The sequence below is a fragment of the Gossypium raimondii genome, chromosome 8 (assembly GCF_025698545.1).
Source record: "Gossypium raimondii isolate GPD5lz chromosome 8, ASM2569854v1, whole genome shotgun sequence".
NCBI lineage: Eukaryota > Viridiplantae > Streptophyta > Magnoliopsida > Malvales > Malvaceae > Gossypium > Gossypium raimondii.
The window spans coordinates 419,934-437,580 of record NC_068572.1 but is presented as its reverse complement, the minus strand read 5'-3'; the positions used below and the strand labels follow the sequence as shown (position 1 = coordinate 437,580).

Here is a 17,647-nt window from a genome sequence, read left to right as displayed (position 1 = left end):
TTTGTCCACACGGGCGTGTGTCTCAGCCGTGTGTGACACACAGCCAAGTGATACGGCCGTGTGTCCCCTGTAACTTCTTCAGAAAATAAGTCAGTAACTTAACACGGCCTAGCACACGGGCGTGTGGCTTGGCCATGTGGCACAAGTCAGTATACCCTCCAGTTTTCACACCGCCTGGCACATGAGCGTGTGAGGCCATTTCAAAGGGTACACGACCTGGCACATGGGCGTGTGGTCTGGCCGTGTAACCTAAGTCAATATGCTCACTAGTTAGGACACGGGCTAGGACACGGGCAAGGAAACGGACGTGTGGCCCCATTTCGAATGTCCACACGGCCTGAGACACGGGCGAGTCTCTTGGCCGTGTGAGACACACTGCCTGGCCACATGGGCGTACCTTTGAAATTTTTACATGTTTTTCGAAAAATTTCTTGAGTACTCGGTTTAGTCCCGAACTATTTCTAATGTCTATTTGGGGCCTCGAGGGCTCATATTAGGGATTATATGAATGAATTTGAATGGTTTTTTATTTGATTGAGAAATGAACATGAAATGTATGATTGTTTGATTTATAAGTCCGGTAATGCCCTGTTACCCTGTTCTGGCGTCAGATACGGGTTAGGGTGTTACATCAACTAGTACCTACGAACTATACATGGAAATAAAACTACAAAAAATCCTAATTTGCATGCTAGAATCAGATTTACATTAATAATAACGACTTGTCACATCACACTACAGGACAAGAGGACCTCCCCTATAAATACCCTTCAAATGATGAATAAATGATCAACCCCTTTAAGTCTTACACTTCTCTGAGCACTCTCCTCTACCTCTAGAATTCAGCCTAGTCTCTTATCCATTTTCGGCTTTCTGCCTCTCTGGGTGAACTGGCTTCATTAACACCACCATATACTTCTCCTTACCTCCTCATTATCTTTTCCCTATCTCCTCTATTGTTGTATATTGTATCAAAAACTTTAATTTTTTTGCCAATTGTACATATTTTTTATTGGTATAATAATAAATTTAGCTTACAACATTTACACGTTTTGTCAACATTAACACAAAATATATGAACATCAAGGGCTAAATGTACAATTAACGAAAAACATTAACGTTGTGATTAATTGTCTTAAGTTGCTCATTTTCAAAATTGATAGTGATTAAATTGTTCCAATTTTTTGAAACAGACCAACTTGCTTAATATCGAAATTGTGAGAGATTGAAAGGTGTTTTTACCAACTATTTTATATTTCAAATCTGTGATAGCCATTAGATAACTATTAGGATTTTTGTGCCCTTAGTGTAGTAATTTCATCATATTTGATGAATTATTGATATGACCAAACTAATTATTCATAAAATAAACAAATATTATTCACTATCTCTATGTTGTATTATCCTTAATGGTTTTACATGTCAAGCAAAATGTATAAACAAATATTGACTCATTAATTACCTAAGGTTTAACTAATATAAAGATGCATTATATGGATTAATTGTAGTGCGAAAAGACAACTTATATTAATAGATAATCTAAATTGTCCATAGTCCATAGAATAAAATTAAGTAAATGATTTATATAATGGACTACTTTGTCATTTACAAGTCTAATTGGGGAGATAGCTTATCTTGATTATCAAAGCAGGATTGACTCCTAAAGAAAAAGACATGAATTTGATTGTTCGGACTGACAATACATTGGATTTGGCACAAGTTGAATTAATCATAGATTTGTGTATGGATTTAATCACATGCGACGTTCATCGTGTGACTTGCCTAATCCCAAGTAAGTGAATGAACATGTGTGTGTAACAAATGTGTATTGATATATTGAAAACTTGTGCTATCATGGTAGTAGGACCGAAAGTTGGTATATTAGGTATATGAATTATATATGGCTTGACATCCATTACAATAGTAGAACCTATAGTTGTAATCAAGAGTAAATGGTATCCTCCCCTTACGGATTATGAAAATAGAATCTAACCAAGGGTCATTTGTCTAGGGAAAATGATTTTATCATTACTAATATGAGTAATGCTCATTTTCATTGCAGAAGATAAAATGGTGACCATGAGATAAAATAGATTGAATTAAGTTAATGGATTAAACCTTAAGAGATAATGGATATCCTAGGAGGATAACACACATATGACAAGTTCATTGGGCTAAAACTTGAAATATGTACCTTTTGTAATGGTATATAATAAGGAGTTCAGTCATAGTACTTGAATGGAATGACTCGGTAACTAAATAATTTTTTTATTAATAGACGAAGAGTTGAAATTTAATTACAAATTATTTAAGCCCTAATTATGTCTAATTGGATTCTCTACTAGTTCAACGCAATTCTTTAACGGATTGTGTTTGACACGAATAGTTATATGGAACCGTAAACGATTAAATGAGAAATGGTTCACTGAATTTACTCATTAGAGTAATATGTGTTTTCTCAATTCAATGATTAGATTATCTTGAGTTAATTTAGTCATTTTGGATATTTATTTAATTGGGTTAAATAATGAATTCAAAGTGAAACTAAATTAAGAGATTGCGTTATCTAATTATTTGGAATAAAATAAACTTAATTAAAAAAAGTTGCACATGCATTTTAATACGATGAAATCGTCATGACTTTAACAATATTAGAATATGACTTGTATTAGCAACAATGCTAATACCAACCAAGTAATCAATGTCTATTTACATTTATACATTGTTGTTGTTGCACAACTAATACAGATACCCTACTATCTAAATCCGTGGATGCAAAAAGGTCTCCGACAACCCCTAGTTCAGGAAATTCACTCCATTCTGATAAACCCGTCAATAGCACCGACTCCACCCCGTAGCGTCTACCGACGATCATTAAATCATAATTGTTGGCGATTGACCTAATGAGCTTTATGGTCTGCGCTCCGCAATTTGACACTTCTTCTAAATACATTATGTCACAACCATTACCAAGTACTCCAATATTTTGCTTAACATCTTTCAACATCTCGGTATCCAACACCGTGTCCCAGTATACAACGTTCACACAATCTTGATACGGAATGAGATGGATCACGGTTAGATTCACCCGAGGTTCTCGAGCCATCCTTTTTGCCAGCGTTAAAGCCTCTCTATCGTCTTTTCCGCCCAAGAAAAGCATCCCGATTGAGAAAGACGATGATGATGACGGCTTCATCCATTTCTGTATCCTGCCACGATCGATTAGGATCCCGACTGAGCACGGTGCTTGGTCCAAGATGTTGCAATTCAAGTTCCTTACCACATTATTTTCTTCTTCAAGTGATCCATCAATTGACCATTTCCTATGGAACGGAAGAATTATAAAAGATGTTTGCTTTTCGAGAGCCATTGTGCAAATATCATCATGCATGAGCTTCGGTGGTGTAATTATCGTGAAAGCTTTAACCGTGACCAAATCCCAATTGTTCCCCTCATACTCATAGAACGGAATGATGTTCTCGAAGAAACTGCTAGCGGCGGTGCTAGTTTCTTGATTGTGGTGAGCTATAAACAATGGTGAATTACGACCCCTTAGCTCGATCAAGTGAATGACATAAACAGCATTGGGATTCTCTTTCGTAGAGCAAGTGAGATCAAGCAAACAGATCATAGCTGGGATATTATTAGGTGTGTGAACACATGCTAGAACCCGTAGCTCAGCATCGGGTTTTAAGTTCATTAAGTTCCGTTGCTCATATGATCCATATTTTCTTGAATTTGAGTCATAAAGGAACCTCACCAGGAGTGGGACTATAGTTGCATTTGCCAAAATGCAAAAGATCATGGCGGTAAAAACTTTTTGTGATATAACCTACAAATGAAAAAGATAATTAGAGATTTACAAAACAATCAAAAAGATTTGGGAGATTCTAATTAAGTTTTTGATTGGTCAAATTGTATAAAAGGTCCTTATAGAGTGTTTGTTTGAAAATTTTAAGTCTCTACTATAATTTGATTATTTCTAAATTATTTACCTTTCACAAGGGTTTAAATTTTGAAACAACATCATATGGTGCAATGAATGTCATATATGCTTTATTAAAAATCATATGTACTTAATTGGGACATAAAAAAGTTCAGATACCAATGGAACATTAAAGTGAAACTCATGTACTTAATTGGGATGAAGAAAAACTCAAGTATCAAATTGAAAAACTTAAATACTAAAATGAACATTGAAACCAAACTCATGTACCAATTTGGGATAAAAAACTTTAAATACCAAATTAAACATTGAAAACAAACTTAAGTATCAAATAACATATTAATCTTTTTCTGAAATGTGTATTTTGAAACCTACGCTCAACTTTCCATTATTCCATCAAATATTTGACGTGGCTTTTTTTGAACTAGATGATTTTGCATATATAATTTAACATTTTCTATGGTTGAATTTTTTTTTTGCATATTTAAAAAAATGTTTGTTTAAAGGCTGAAAATGTAATTTTGAAAATTAAGAGATTAGAAATGATCAAATTATATTATAGAGATCAACTATACCAAAGAAACATGGTATAGGGACCGTATATAAAATTTGACCTTTTAAGATTTTACTCATGATTTAACTCTTGACCGTATATAAAACTTTTTTTCCCCCATTTTACAAAAAAAAAATTATCTACGTCCAATAAAAATAAGCCACATGTGAAGTTTTTACTGGTAAATTGATTGTTTTAAAAGTAAACCAAGACGAAAAATAATAATTTAAATATCAAATAGTAAAAAAAAGAATTTAATTTAGATTTTACCTTATTGTCCCTGAAAGTACAGATATGGGACAACTGGACAATGCCTTTGCTACTCATAATGAGACCAAAAGCCAAGGCGTCCCTAAAAGGCATAAAGTTTAAAAATGAACCTATGCAACATGGTATTAGTTTGGCAAAGAATGTCGCGATAGCAAAAATGGCAGAAAATTTGACGTGGGACGGATCCGACAACCATTTCTGTAATCTAATCCTCATTGTCGATGATGTCACGTAGACCGAAAGAAAGAGGCCATTGGTAAAGCATTCAAACTTGTCTATCAATGCCGACCCTAGCGGCGGACCGTCAGGGACAGCTAGGCCGAAGAGAAAAGCACCGATTAAAGGAGATTGATCGGTCCAATGTGTAAGTACAGCACACCCTACAGCAGCCATCGTGGTGGCCGTGATGTACACTTCCGCGACCGGTTCCCCATTGGGTGTTCTTTTAATTACCCAATACATCAATGGACGAAACACAAAGAAAAGGAGTGCTATGAAACAACACGTGATCACTCCTCGTACTAAAACCGAGAATGGGGATGAGGAAATATGTCGTGAAAACGTAATTATGCGGACTAAAAACAAGGTGCTCAAGTCGCCTACAGCAGCCGACGATAGGGCAAGTCGTCCGAGTTCGGTATTTAAGATCTTGAGCTCGGCTAGTAGGCAAGCGATGACCGAAAACGATGTTAACGCTTCGATCAGTGTTCCGATTAGACGTTCGGTTCTTACGTGTTCGGGTTCATTAGGTTGTCTGAGGGTTACTTGAACAGCTCCACCGACCAAGATGGGAGATAAAAGGGATACGATGCCGATCCCTAGGGATCTCTTTGTTGTCCTGAATGCCGACTTGATGTCCATTTTCACTCCTGTTAGGAAGAAAAATAATGTGAAACCGAACAACGATGCAGTGTCCATGATTTGTATACCTAACTTCTGATACTGGAATATTCTCATGATTTGTTCTTGTTTGAATATAGGGACCATGATAAAGCCGGCCTAGTAAAAAAGAAAACAAGGTTTCATTTAGTTGACATACATTTCATGAAGCATAATAGGCTAAGAAATATAGAGAGAGAGAGAGTAGGTGATGGATTAACGTACAAACATTTGTGAGGCAAATAAGGTGATACCAATAGACCTCAAGATGGTATAAACTAGAAGATTGACCAAGAATATAATGACCAACTGCAGCTCCAAAAACGGCAACGAGTAACTCAAAATCACGGCCGGGTTAGTCGCATTTTCCCATATACCGGCGGAATTCACCTTGGAAGGTAAAACGAAGCAAAATTCATATGTTGCATTCTCGTAGAGAAGATATGGCGGAGGCAATGATTCGGCCATCGCTACGGCTGACTGTCGCTAAGATTCTGGTATTAATGAAGGGAAGGAATTGGATGATAAGGGAAAGAATAATGTAAGGTTTAATGCTTTACGTAGAATTTTTCTTAGAATGCAAATTAAAATATCAAATTAGCAACTATTTTTGGGTTTTCTTATTAATGTTCAATAAATACTCGTTGTTTCAACTAGATTTTCGGCCACCTGAAAAAAAAAATTGGTGGTACCTGCAAAATTACCAGAATTATATATCTTATTTGTGTCGTATATTTATTTATCATTTTACACATATTAATTTGATCAAATCATCCACTACAATCAGTAATTTGCCAAACACGGTCAATATTTTTTCGACAATTGTATATATATTTTTGGTATAATAATAAATATAACTTTTATTGTTTATATATTTGGTCAATTTAATCTTGATTTAACAAATTTAACATGATTTACTTTTTAAGCATTTTTATTCTAATAACGATTTAATTGCGGCTATTTTTCATATTCGTTTAGGATTTATGATTGTACAATAATATTATTTTTAAGATTAGAATCTTAAATTTTATTTCCTACAAAAGTATGAACCAAAAATAGATAATCATAATCAATGTCTACTTTCAGCTATATAATGTTGTTGTTGCACAACTAATACAGATACCCTGCTATCTAAATCTGTAGATGCAAAAAGGTCTCCGACAATCCCTAGCTCAGGGAATTCACTCCATTCTGATAAACCCATTGATTGTATCGACTCCACTCCGTAGCGTCTACCGACGATTATCAAATCATAATAGTCGGCAACCGACCTAATGATCTTCGCAGTCTGTGATCCGCTATCCGATACTTGTTCTACATACATGATGTCACAGTCATTACCAAGTACTCCATTATTTTGCTTAACATCTTTCAATATCTCAATATCCATTATCGTGTCCCAGTCTAAGACATCTCTGCGATCTTGATATGCAATGAGACGGATCACAGTTAGCTTCACTCGAGGGTCTCGAGCCATCCTTTTCGCCAACGTTAAAGCCTCCCTATCGTCTTTGCCACCTAAGAAAAGAATCCCAACAGAGTAGGACGACGATTTCATCGGTTTCCGCCTCCCACCACGGTCAATGAGGATCCCTACCGAGCATGGTGATCGGTCCAAGACGCTACAATTCACGTTCCGTACCACATTGTTTTCTGCTTCTACAGACCCGTTAACGGACCATTTCCTATGGAAAGGGAGAATTATGAAAGATGTTTGCTTGTCAAGAGCCATAGTGCAAATATCTTCATGCATGAGCTTCGGCGGTGAGATTGCTGTGAAAGCATTAACTGTGACCAAACCCCAATTGTTCTGCTCGTATTGATAGAACGCAAGGATGTCCTCAAAGGAACCGCCGACGTTGGTGTTAGTTTCATGCTTGTGGTGAGCTATAAACACCGGTGAATCACGAGCCATTAACTCGATCAAGTGAAGGGCGTAAATAACACTGGGACTTTCTGTCATAGGGCATGTGAGGTCAAGCAAATCGATCATGGCTGAGACATTTTCAGGCCAATGAATGCATGCAAGTACCCGTAGCTCAGCATCGGGTTTTAAGTGCATTAAGTTCCGTCTTTTATATCCTGCATATTTTCTTGAAACTGGGTCGTAAAGGAACCTCACTAGGAGTGGGATTACAGTTGCATTTACAAGAATGGCAAAGACCGCCACGCTAAAAGTTGCTTCTGATATAACCTGCAAATGAAAAGCATAATTAGAGCTTGTCATAATCATACATTTAGGCTTTAACTTTTAATTACTTTCGCATTTAAATTTCACCTTCAAGAAAATGAGTCAAATTAATGATTTTTAAGGGAAATATGAACTAAAATGTTAAATATTTAAATAACTTAAAGAGTATTTTATGTTATTTTTTAATTTTTTATGATTTTTTAATTATTTATTAATGTGACATATAAAAATAATAATATCATGCTAGCCTAAATTATCTGGATTGTGACGCATATTGCTATACTAGCATAGATAAAAATAAGTGATGTTTTAGTCAGTTTTAAAAAATAATTTAATGTTTTTTAAAAGATTAATAATTAAATTTAACTGAAAAGATTGGGTCTCAAAATATTAAAAGTTTAGATTTATCATTATGCTAAACAGGACAACTTACCCAATTGTCTCTGAAAGTAGAAAAATACGCCAACTCCACGACCCCTTTGCTGCTCATAATGAGACCAAAAGCCAAGGAGTCCCTAAAGGGCATGAAGCTCACAAAAGATGCTATGAAGCAAGATATAAATTTTGCAAGGAATGTCAAGAAAAATGAAATTATAGAAAATTTGACTCTGGGTGGATTCGACACCATCTTCCTCGGATTAACCCTCATTGCCGATGCTGTTATGTAGACAGCAAGAAAGATGCCATTGACAAAGCATTCGAACTTGTTTATCAACGTCGACCCTAGTGGCGGACCGTCAGGCACGGCTAAGCCGAAGAGAAAAGCACCGATTAAAGGTGCTTGCTGGGTCCAATGTGTAAATATAGCACATCCTATAGCAACCATCAGGATGGCCACGATGTACACTTCCTCAATTGGTTCTCCTTCTGGTGTTTTTTTAATGATCCAAAACATCATTGGGCGAAACACGAAGAAAAGGACTGTTATGAAAAGAAAAGCCACAAGTACGCGTTGTAGAGCCAACAATGGTGACGTGGCCCAATCTTGTGATAATGAAATTATGTGAACTAGAAACAAGGTGCTCAAGTCACCTACGGAGGCCGACGATAGAGCGAGTCGTCCGAGTTCAGAATTTATGATCTTGAGCTCGGTGAGAACGCAGGCGATGACCGAAAACGATGTTGTTGATTCGATCAATGTTCCGACTATTCGTTCGGTTTTTATTACATCATTCATTCGTTTATGTTCGTTGAAGGTCTTGTGAAGCACTATTCCGACCACGATGGGAGATAAAAGGGATATGATTCCAATTACTACGGATTTCTTTGTTGAGTTAAATGCCATCTTCACATCCATTTTCACTCCCGTTAGGAATATAAATAATGTGAAACCGAATACTGATACAGCGTCGATCATTTCTACACCTAACTCTCGACGATAAAATATGTTCCTGAATGCGTTTAGTTTCCCCATTATTGGAGGTCCCAAGATGAGCCCGGCCTAGTAAAAAAAAAATTTAGGTTTCACTTACTTGACATGCATTTCATGAACCATACCATAATAACTCAAGAATATATAGAGAGAGAGGGGGTGGGGGGTAAGTGATTGATTAACGTACAATAATTTGTGAGGCGAATAAGGTGATTCCAAGAGGCTTGAGGATGGCATAAATGAGATGAGAGGAGACGAATATCATGACGATCTGCATCTCTAGAAGTGGCAATGAGTATGTCAACATCGTCGACGGGTAAGCCAGATTTTCCCAGATACCAGCTGAATTTATTCTGGGAGGTAAAATGATGCAAAACTCATATGTGTCATTTTGGTGGGGAAGCGGTGATGGTGCTTCGACCATGGTTGCCGCTGGCTGTCTCTTGTGGCTAAGATTAAAATGGTATTAATGAAGAGAATGTATTGAATGATAAGGGAAAGAACAATGCAAGGTTTAATACTTCACATAGAAATTTTTTTTTAGAATGCAAAGTAAGAAAGTTAAAAGAAATTGTTGCAATGTTAATCAATCGGGTTAAAATTTCAAGTTAGCAACAAATTTTGGGTTTTTCTTGTTAATGTTAACAATTTCTAGTTGTTTCAACTAGATTTCCGACATATTTACTTAAAATTTAGTTTATTGAGTCACTAAACTCGATTTTATCACTGTAAAATGTTAAAATTTATATCTCAATATAAGGTAGTTTTACAGATAAATTATACGAGAAATTAACACGTGATATTTGTTAAAATAATTCAGAATCACCAATCTTATTCTATTCCACAATGTTTCTACCTTTACACAACGAATAATTACAACCCCAACAAAATACCGTAATGTTACAATCACTCACTCTAAAACGCCAATCAATTGGCTAGTTATAGGCTTCTTCAAGTGTATAAAATTTATCATTTATCTCATCATTATTATAATTTACACGGCAGCCTCAAATCTCTTAAAATAAGGGTAAGGATAATGTTTGCTCTGAATAATTGGATCCTTCTCTTCGAAACAAAACCAAAATATAATTATAGTTTAATTTTTATTTCTTAATAAATTACATATTATTTTGGTAAAATAAATAAATTATATATCATACAGACAGACAAATATATCTTAATTACATCCCTATAAACATATTTATATGTTAATATAAGTTTTGTAATTATTAATTAGGTTCAATAATTTAAATTAATAACTATTAATTTTAAATGTAATTATAGAAAATTTAAAATGGTTAAGATACAAAATTCAAAAGTTGGTTTAAAATATCAAAATTTTGTACCAATCTACGCAAGCCGGTATGTACTAATACATGCTGGTATTGACTGAAATAGGCCGAAACACACCAAAATGGTTGAAATGCGCAAAAAAATATTATCATAACAGAACATAAACTATTCGATATTGATTTAGGACTGGAACAATATCGGCCAATACCGACTCCCATGGCAATGAGCAAAGATGGTTAGGCAATTGGAAAAGTTTATACATTTGCGAGACTAGAATAATTCACTATATTTTAACATTACAAGTCGTTATTTAAGTTTAACTTACTCATCCATTTACAACCTTACACCCAATACATCAATTAAGATCTTGAACAAATGAACCTCAAAAACAATTTCTTTACAAAGTATTTGTATTAAAACAAGTTGCTGTCAATGAACAAATAAGAGATGCATAATCAAGCCTTTTTATATATAGGTATTATAAGCTTGTAATATTTTATTGGTGTGAGGCATCAAATATGTAAAAACTCTTTTGACGAAATTGAATCTCTTCAAATCTAATCACTTTACCCTGCTTAAATTCTTCAAATAAAAATCCTTACTTGATTGGTATTTATCAAAATCAATCTTATGTAACTTTTGCTGACCTTCCTAAAAAAAACATAGAAAGATGTTCACGGAATTTGCAGCCATCTAATCACAAAGTGAGTCGTTATGAATGATGGAAATAGAATGTGCAAGTGGCACTAACATTGAATTCAACAATCAAGTTTAATTTGTTTGAGCTCGAGGCTTTCGAGATAAAAACAACAACAAGCCAAAATTAAAATAAAATTGACTTAGTTCCATCATGCATCTTCCAGCTATAACTATTATTCTAAAAGTGGGTTTTTAAATTTTGAAATATTCTAATACATCTTTAAATTATTGAGGTTATATTAAAAAGGTCATTTTATTACTAAATTTGATAAATTAACAATTAAATGCGACTTTAGATCTTATGTGGCGTAGTTTAAAATGCAAAGTTCAAAGAAAAAGAAGGCAGTAAAAATCTTGGTTTTGAGGCATCTTTCACTCTCTCTCTCTCTCTCTTTTGTTTTTCATTTTTACTTTATTTTTAGTTTTAACGTTTAAAATTTACGTGGTAAAATTTTACTTTTCTTTACAATTTTCATTTTAAATTATATCACATAAAATTTGATCTATCATTTAATGATTGAGTTAATAGTTTTAATAATAGAATGACCTAATTGATATAACATTGATAGTTTGGGGATGTAATTAGAATATTTAGAAGTTTGGGGATCAATTTAGAATAAAAATAATAGTTTAGAGATGTATGATGAATTTTTTTTTTTATTTGTGAATCGATGCGATGGATTATACATATTTAATTAATGTCTACCTAGCTCTACATAATATTGTTGTTGTACAACTAATACTGATACACTACTATTTAAATCCGTTGATGCAAGGAGATCTCCGACCACCCCTAATTCAGGGAATTCACACCATTCCGCTAAACCCATCGTTTGTACCGATTCCACCCCGTATCGCCTACCGACGATGATCAAATCGTAGTTGTTCACGATCGATCTAATGACCCCCGCGGCTTGTGGCCCGTCGTTGGAAACTTTTTCCGCATACATTATGTTGCAACTGTTACCAACTTCATTTTTTTGCTTAACATCTTTCAAAATCTCGGAATCGAGTATGCCGTCCCAGTCCATGATATTCCCGGAATGATGATGATCAGCAATGAGACGGATCACGGTCAGATTCACTTGAGGGTCACGTGCCATCCTTTTGGCTAACGTTAAAGCCTCCCGATCGTCTTTCCCGCCTATGAAAAGCATCCCGATTGAGCAGGTTGGCATCCTTGATGATGTCTTTAATGTCTTCCTTCCCCTATCGGCTACCCTGCTGTCAATGAGGATCCCTACCGAGCACGGTGCTCGGTCCAGGACACTACAATTCACGTTCCGCATCACACTGTTTTCGTCTTCGATTGATCCGTCAATAGAGAATTTCCTATGGAAGGGAAGGATTACAAAAGACGTTTGCTTGTTGAGTGCCATAATACAGATATCTTCGTGCATGAGCTTAGGCGGCGAGATTGCCGTGAAAGCATGAACTGTAACGGAATCCCAATTGTTCTGTTCGTATTGATTGTAAGCAAAGATGTTTTCTAAAGAACTTAGGGCACTGTTTCCATTCTTTTGGTGAGCTATAAACACAGGAGAATCACGTCCCTTTAGTTCAACAATATGAAGGGCAAAAACAAGTTGAGGACTCTCCTTCGCAGGACATGTAAGGTCAAGCAACTCGATGATGGTGGAGACGTTTTCGGATCTATGAGTGCATGCAAGAACCCGAAGCTCGGAATCGGGTTTTAAGTGCATTAAGGTTCGTTTTTCATACCCTGCATATCTTCTCGAATCCGGGTTGTAAAGCAACTTCACCAAGAGTGGGACCATAGTTGAATTTACAAGGATACCGAGTACCAAGACACTAAAAGTTGCTTTGGACATAATCTGCAAATGAAAAAGTACATTCAGTGTTTAATTTACGAAACGATGGAGATTCGAACTCAACCGAGTTTTCGATCTGTACCTTATTATCTATGAAACTGCAGAAATATGATAATTCCACAATCCCTTTGCTGCTCATGATTAAAGCAAATGCCAATGAGTCCTTTAAGGGCATTAAGCTCCAAAATGTGACTATAAAACAAGATATAACTTTTGCAAGGAACGTTACACAAACAAAAATGATACTAAATAGGAATCTAGATTGATTCTCCATCATCGATTTCACATCGACTCGCATTGTTGATGTGGTTGTGAAGACTGCGAGAAAAACACCATTGACAAAGCATTCAAGCTTGTCTACCAAGGCAGAACCTAACGGCGGACCATCTGGAACGGCTAAGCCAAAGACGAAAGCACCGATTAATGGTGAATCGCCGAAGAAATGAGAGAATATACTACACCCTATAGCCACCATTACTATGAGCACAATGTACACTTCCTTAATCGGTTTTCCTTCGGGTGTCGTGTTTATTACCCAAAACATTATCGGACGGAACACGAAGAAGAGGATAACCACAAAAGCAATGGATGCCGCCGTGTTAACTGCGGCTACTGATGGTGCATTGGCCCATTTTGCCATGGACGAAAAGACAAAGACGAGGATCAAGGTGCCCACGTCTGCGATGGCCGACGCTGATAGTGCTAATCTTCCGAGCTCGGAGTTTAGGATATTGAGTTCGCTGAGGAGGCAAGCGATGACTGAAAAAGATGTCAACGATTCAATGGTTGTTCCGAGTAAACGTTCCAAGTTTACCTCCTTGCTTTGTTCAGGCTTTTTGAAGGCCGCGAAAATCATTAAACCAACGGTTATAGGTGCTAAAATGGATATAAAACCGATCACCGCGGCTCTCTTCGTCGACCTAAACGCTACCCTCAAATCCATTTTCACTCCCATTAAGAACAAAAATATGACGAAACCGAAAAGCCCCGTGGTATCAATGATTTCAATGCCTGATACCTGAGGAAACAACAATTCGTTGATTGTGTCTAGTTTTCCCAATACTGTATGCCCCAACAGCAAACCGGCCTACATGTTAAAAAAAAAAATTTAATCCAATTCCGATGAAAGCATGCATTCCGAACACAAATTTATCAAAAGAGATGATAACTTACAAACATTTGAGTGGCAAAGAATGTAATTCCAAGTGGCTTGACGATAAGATAAATGATATGACTACACAAAAATGTCAATAAGATTTGCAACTCGAGACGCGGCAATGGATAGGAGAGGAACACGGAGGGATACGACAGGTTTTCCCATATACCCTTTGAGTCTACCTCACCCGGAACACAAACTTCGAGCGTTTTGTTTCCGTAAGGAAGATACGGTGGCGGTGCGTCACCCATAGTTTCTGCCGCCGGTTGTAGCGTATTGATAGGATTGGATGTGAGGTAAGGAATTGTGCGAAGGCTTAATGCTTTTCATAGAATTTTCTCTTTGTGAAGAATATAAAGAAAGGAAATTAAGTCGAATGTTTACGTTAGTTACAATAAATTGTTTTTTGAACTAGTAACAATAAATTGTAGTGTTGATAATGTTGAAAACAGTAATTTGTTATTTTTATTTAACAAATTTGATATATTTATACAAATTTATGAATATTTCGACTCAAGTGTAAAAATAATAACAACAACAAAAAAAACTAATAATATTAGAATAATTCCATTAAATCAAAGTTCGATTCTCTAAATATTTGAACCAATTCTTTAAAATTATTTAAATATATCTATATTACACATATTTATATCTATTTCAATACCCAACACCCACTTGAAAATGACGCCTAATTTCATATATAATTTTGAGATTTATTTCAAAATGTAAAATTGAAGCAGAAAAATCTAATTATTATATCCCTCAACATATTTTTTTATGTTCTCTTGCAAATTCAATTTTATATTTCAATTTCATCCATTCTAATTTTGTATTTTTTTAATTTGAAATTTCTATCCTAATTAACGATAGCAGTTAAATTTGTTAAATTAATTTCTACTATTTTCAAAACTTATACGATAAATATATTATCACATATGTAATGTCATGTTATGTTTCTATTTCCACATAATAGTACTACTAAAAAAAAAATGATGTTATTTCAATTCATGGGTTTAATGACTATTGTTTGAGTTGAGATTGAAATTTTAAAAATCCAATTAGAGAAGCGAAATTAAATCCATAACTTACGAGACCAATATCAAAATTTGATCTAACTAATTTAATTGCTATCATTTAGATTATAATTAAATTTTAAATTTTAAAAAATAAATAAAATAAAATCAACTTTCACAAAACACACAAACACTATGCATTTAGCTTGAAATTATCAAGGCCAACCTTAAATCCCAAGGTCTCTATTTCCTTTTGAGCTTGTGCTTGAAAAGATTTGTAAGTAAAAGGCTTGTACTTTGAACTTTGAATGGTACAATCAAATTGCGGAAACACAAAATAATTTATTGAGATTCGGTCCTCTTACTTCTTCACCTTTACTCTATGCTTTCGTACTTGTGTATAAGTAATTGTTTATGGCCTGATTAATGCAAAAGAAATGTGCTAAATACTAGCAATTGGGTCGAAATAATTAATTTTCCTCTCGTTGGGCTCTTAGAATCTGAGTTCAAAGATCCATTTCTTGACTCTTTCACGTAAACTGTTATCATCTTATTCATTGACAATGTATAAAATTTACAGTTTATTCATTCATATTTGTGGTTGGGTTAGGAGTTTAATTGATGAATATGGAAGGCACCAAGCTAGGCTTGCTAGAACCATATACGAATCCATGGCGAAAAACCTTGGTCTCGATTCGAGACTATCGAAATCTTATTTGTTGGAATTGACTAGATTTATACGTGTTCATCGGTACCCACAGATCCCTAAAGGTAACCAAGCTTGGGGAGTTGGAGTTCATACAAATAGCACGGTTCTTTCGATATTGAAGCAAGACCAACTCGGAGGACTACAAGTTTTCAAAGATAACAAATGGATCCATGTTAAACCCATAGCTGATTCCCTCATCATCAACCTTGTGAGATATGATGCAGCTCCTAATTTTTTTCTCAATACCTAAATTTTTTTTGTTTTATTTTTATACATAAACTATAATTTTCATCTCATTTTACTCCAAAATTACTACATCCAATAAAAATGTGCCATGTGTTATGTTCTTATTAGTAACTTTTTTTTTCTTTTGAGGGTAAATAAAACCAATGATAACTAAAGTGAAACAAAAAATATTTAAATACCAAAGTGAGAAAATAAATATAATTCAGGGTTAAATCATAATTTAAGCCTATTATATGCTTGTCAATTGGACAAGTCATGTTGATTTTTGGTCTAGGATTAATTTAGATGGCATCAATTCAATTTCTAAATTTTTTGGTTATTTTTTTGTTTGTATCATTTTGGTTTTTTTTTTTTTTTTGGTATCATTTTGGGTTTAAGTCAAGATTCAAAATTTTTCAAGTTGGGTCCATGGGTGGCAAGGCCTTGACCCCCTAAAATTAGAAACTTAAAATTTGACTTTTTAAAATTTATAAAATTTTAAATTAGTATTTGGTAAAATTGTACTTTGACCCCTAAAATGATAATTTTTTTATATAATCTTTTTTTAGTTCAAATCATTTCGAATTCCGGTTCATGTCGTTTTGGTTTTGGGTCAATTTGAATTAGAGTCCATTTCGATCTTGTTCATGTTGTTGACGTTTTATAATCAAATCGGATCGAATCATATTTAAATTCAAATCAATTGAGTCTAGTTTTCAAGTTCGGATCAAAATTAACACGTTTCCTTTGAGATTTGATGAGAAAATTTTGCATTAATCAGGCCATAAACAACTACTTATACACAAGTGCGAAAGCATAGAGTAAAGGTGAAAAAGAAAGAGGACCGAATCTCAATAAATTATTTTGTGTTTCCACAATTTGATTGTACCATTCAAAGTTCAAAGTACAAGCCTTTTACTTACAAATCTTTTCAAGCACAAGCTCAAAAGGAAATAGAGACCTTGGGATTAAGGGTTGGCCTTGATAATTTCAAGCTAAATGCTTAGTTTTTTTTATACAAGTCTTTGTATTAAATATGTATATTGGTTTAATTCATGAATTTTAATGTACTTAATTTTAGTTTCTTTTTCGAAATTTGAGATTTTAATCATGATCCAAATGATCATATCAATTAAATCTATTAGATCAAATTAGATATTGACCAGTAAGTTATGGATTTCAATTTTGAAATTTCAGTCTTGACTCAAACAATCGTTGTTGAATCTATTAGTTAAAATAATGTGATATTTTCGATGAGGATTATATGGAAATAACAAGTTGACATAATATTTTACACATCGATAATATGTTTGTTATATGAAATCTTGAAAACAGTCAAATTTAACTTAACAAATTTAACAACTAACATTTGGTTAGAATTAAAATTTTAAATTTATAAAAGAAAAACACAAAATTTAAAACTAACCAAATTCTTTGATTTAACGTAATTGTATATACGACCCATTTGCTCTTTAATTAAATATATATGGACTAATTTGATCATTTTTT

At 34.4% G+C, this 17,647-nt stretch overlaps 4 protein-coding genes across 4 annotated transcripts; 1 reads left to right on the top strand and 3 right to left on the bottom strand.

The window, feature by feature from the left end:
- Positions 1-2,698: 2,698 nt before the first annotated feature.
- LOC105793045 (cation/H(+) antiporter 4) lies at positions 2,699-6,116 on the bottom strand. Its single transcript, XM_012621988.2, has 3 exons — positions 5,874-6,116; positions 4,770-5,768; positions 2,699-3,832 (listed from the first exon to the last, which is right to left on the bottom strand). The coding sequence occupies exons 1-3, from the start codon at positions 6,114-6,116 to the stop codon at positions 2,699-2,701; spliced, it is 2,376 nt and encodes a 791-aa protein (XP_012477442.2).
- Positions 6,117-6,717: 601 nt separating this feature from the next.
- On the bottom strand, positions 6,718-9,253 carry LOC128042924 (cation/H(+) antiporter 4-like). The gene is made up of 2 exons (XM_052634385.1): positions 8,273-9,253; positions 6,718-7,842 (listed from the first exon to the last, which is right to left on the bottom strand). The coding sequence occupies exons 1-2, from the start codon at positions 9,251-9,253 to the stop codon at positions 6,718-6,720; spliced, it is 2,106 nt and encodes a 701-aa protein (XP_052490345.1).
- Positions 9,254-11,898: 2,645 nt separating this feature from the next.
- Positions 11,899-13,510, bottom strand: LOC105793499 (cation/H(+) antiporter 4). The gene is made up of 2 exons (XM_012622404.2): positions 13,118-13,510; positions 11,899-13,038 (listed from the first exon to the last, which is right to left on the bottom strand). The coding sequence occupies exons 1-2, from the start codon at positions 13,508-13,510 to the stop codon at positions 11,899-11,901; spliced, it is 1,533 nt and encodes a 510-aa protein (XP_012477858.2).
- An 802-nt stretch (positions 13,511-14,312) lies between these two features.
- On the top strand, positions 14,313-17,145 carry LOC128042923 (gibberellin 2-beta-dioxygenase 8-like). Its single transcript, XM_052634383.1, has 5 exons — positions 14,313-14,346; positions 14,415-14,487; positions 15,640-15,738; positions 15,815-16,121; positions 16,954-17,145. The coding sequence occupies exons 1-5, from the start codon at positions 14,313-14,315 to the stop codon at positions 17,143-17,145; spliced, it is 705 nt and encodes a 234-aa protein (XP_052490343.1).
- The last annotated feature ends 502 nt before the right edge of the window (positions 17,146-17,647 follow it).

What these genes read in the sequence shown, in the direction of transcription:
- LOC105793045 (XM_012621988.2), bottom strand. Translation starts at nt 6,116, where the DNA reads ATGGCCGAATCATTGCCTCCGCCATATCTTCTCTACGAGAATGCAACA. An exon ending in TATTTGCCTCACAAATGTTT is followed by an intron (nt 5,769 to 5,873) that starts GTACGTTAATCC and finishes CTTTTTTACTAG; the next exon opens with GCCGGCTTTATCATGGTCCC. An exon ending in GTACTTTCAGGGACAATAAG is followed by an intron (nt 3,833 to 4,769) that starts GTAAAATCTAAA and finishes TTTCATTTGTAG; the next exon opens with GTTATATCACAAAAAGTTTT.
- LOC128042924 (XM_052634385.1), bottom strand. Translation starts at nt 9,253, where the DNA reads ATGGGGAAACTAAACGCATTCAGGAACATATTTTATCGTCGAGAGTTA. An exon ending in CTACTTTCAGAGACAATTGG is followed by an intron (nt 7,843 to 8,272) that starts GTAAGTTGTCCT and finishes TTTCATTTGCAG; the next exon opens with GTTATATCAGAAGCAACTTT.
- LOC105793499 (XM_012622404.2), bottom strand. Translation starts at nt 13,510, where the DNA reads ATGGTGGCTATAGGGTGTAGTATATTCTCTCATTTCTTCGGCGATTCA. An exon ending in GCAGTTTCATAGATAATAAG is followed by an intron (nt 13,039 to 13,117) that starts GTACAGATCGAA and finishes TTTCATTTGCAG; the next exon opens with ATTATGTCCAAAGCAACTTT.
- LOC128042923 (XM_052634383.1), top strand. Translation starts at nt 14,313, where the DNA reads ATGGATAGGAGAGGAACACGGAGGGATACGACAG. An exon ending in AACACGGAGGGATACGACAG is followed by an intron (nt 14,347 to 14,414) that starts GTTTTCCCATAT and finishes TGTTTCCGTAAG; the next exon opens with GAAGATACGGTGGCGGTGCG. An exon ending in TTGATAGGATTGGATGTGAG is followed by an intron (nt 14,488 to 15,639) that starts GTAAGGAATTGT and finishes TTAATGCAAAAG; the next exon opens with AAATGTGCTAAATACTAGCA.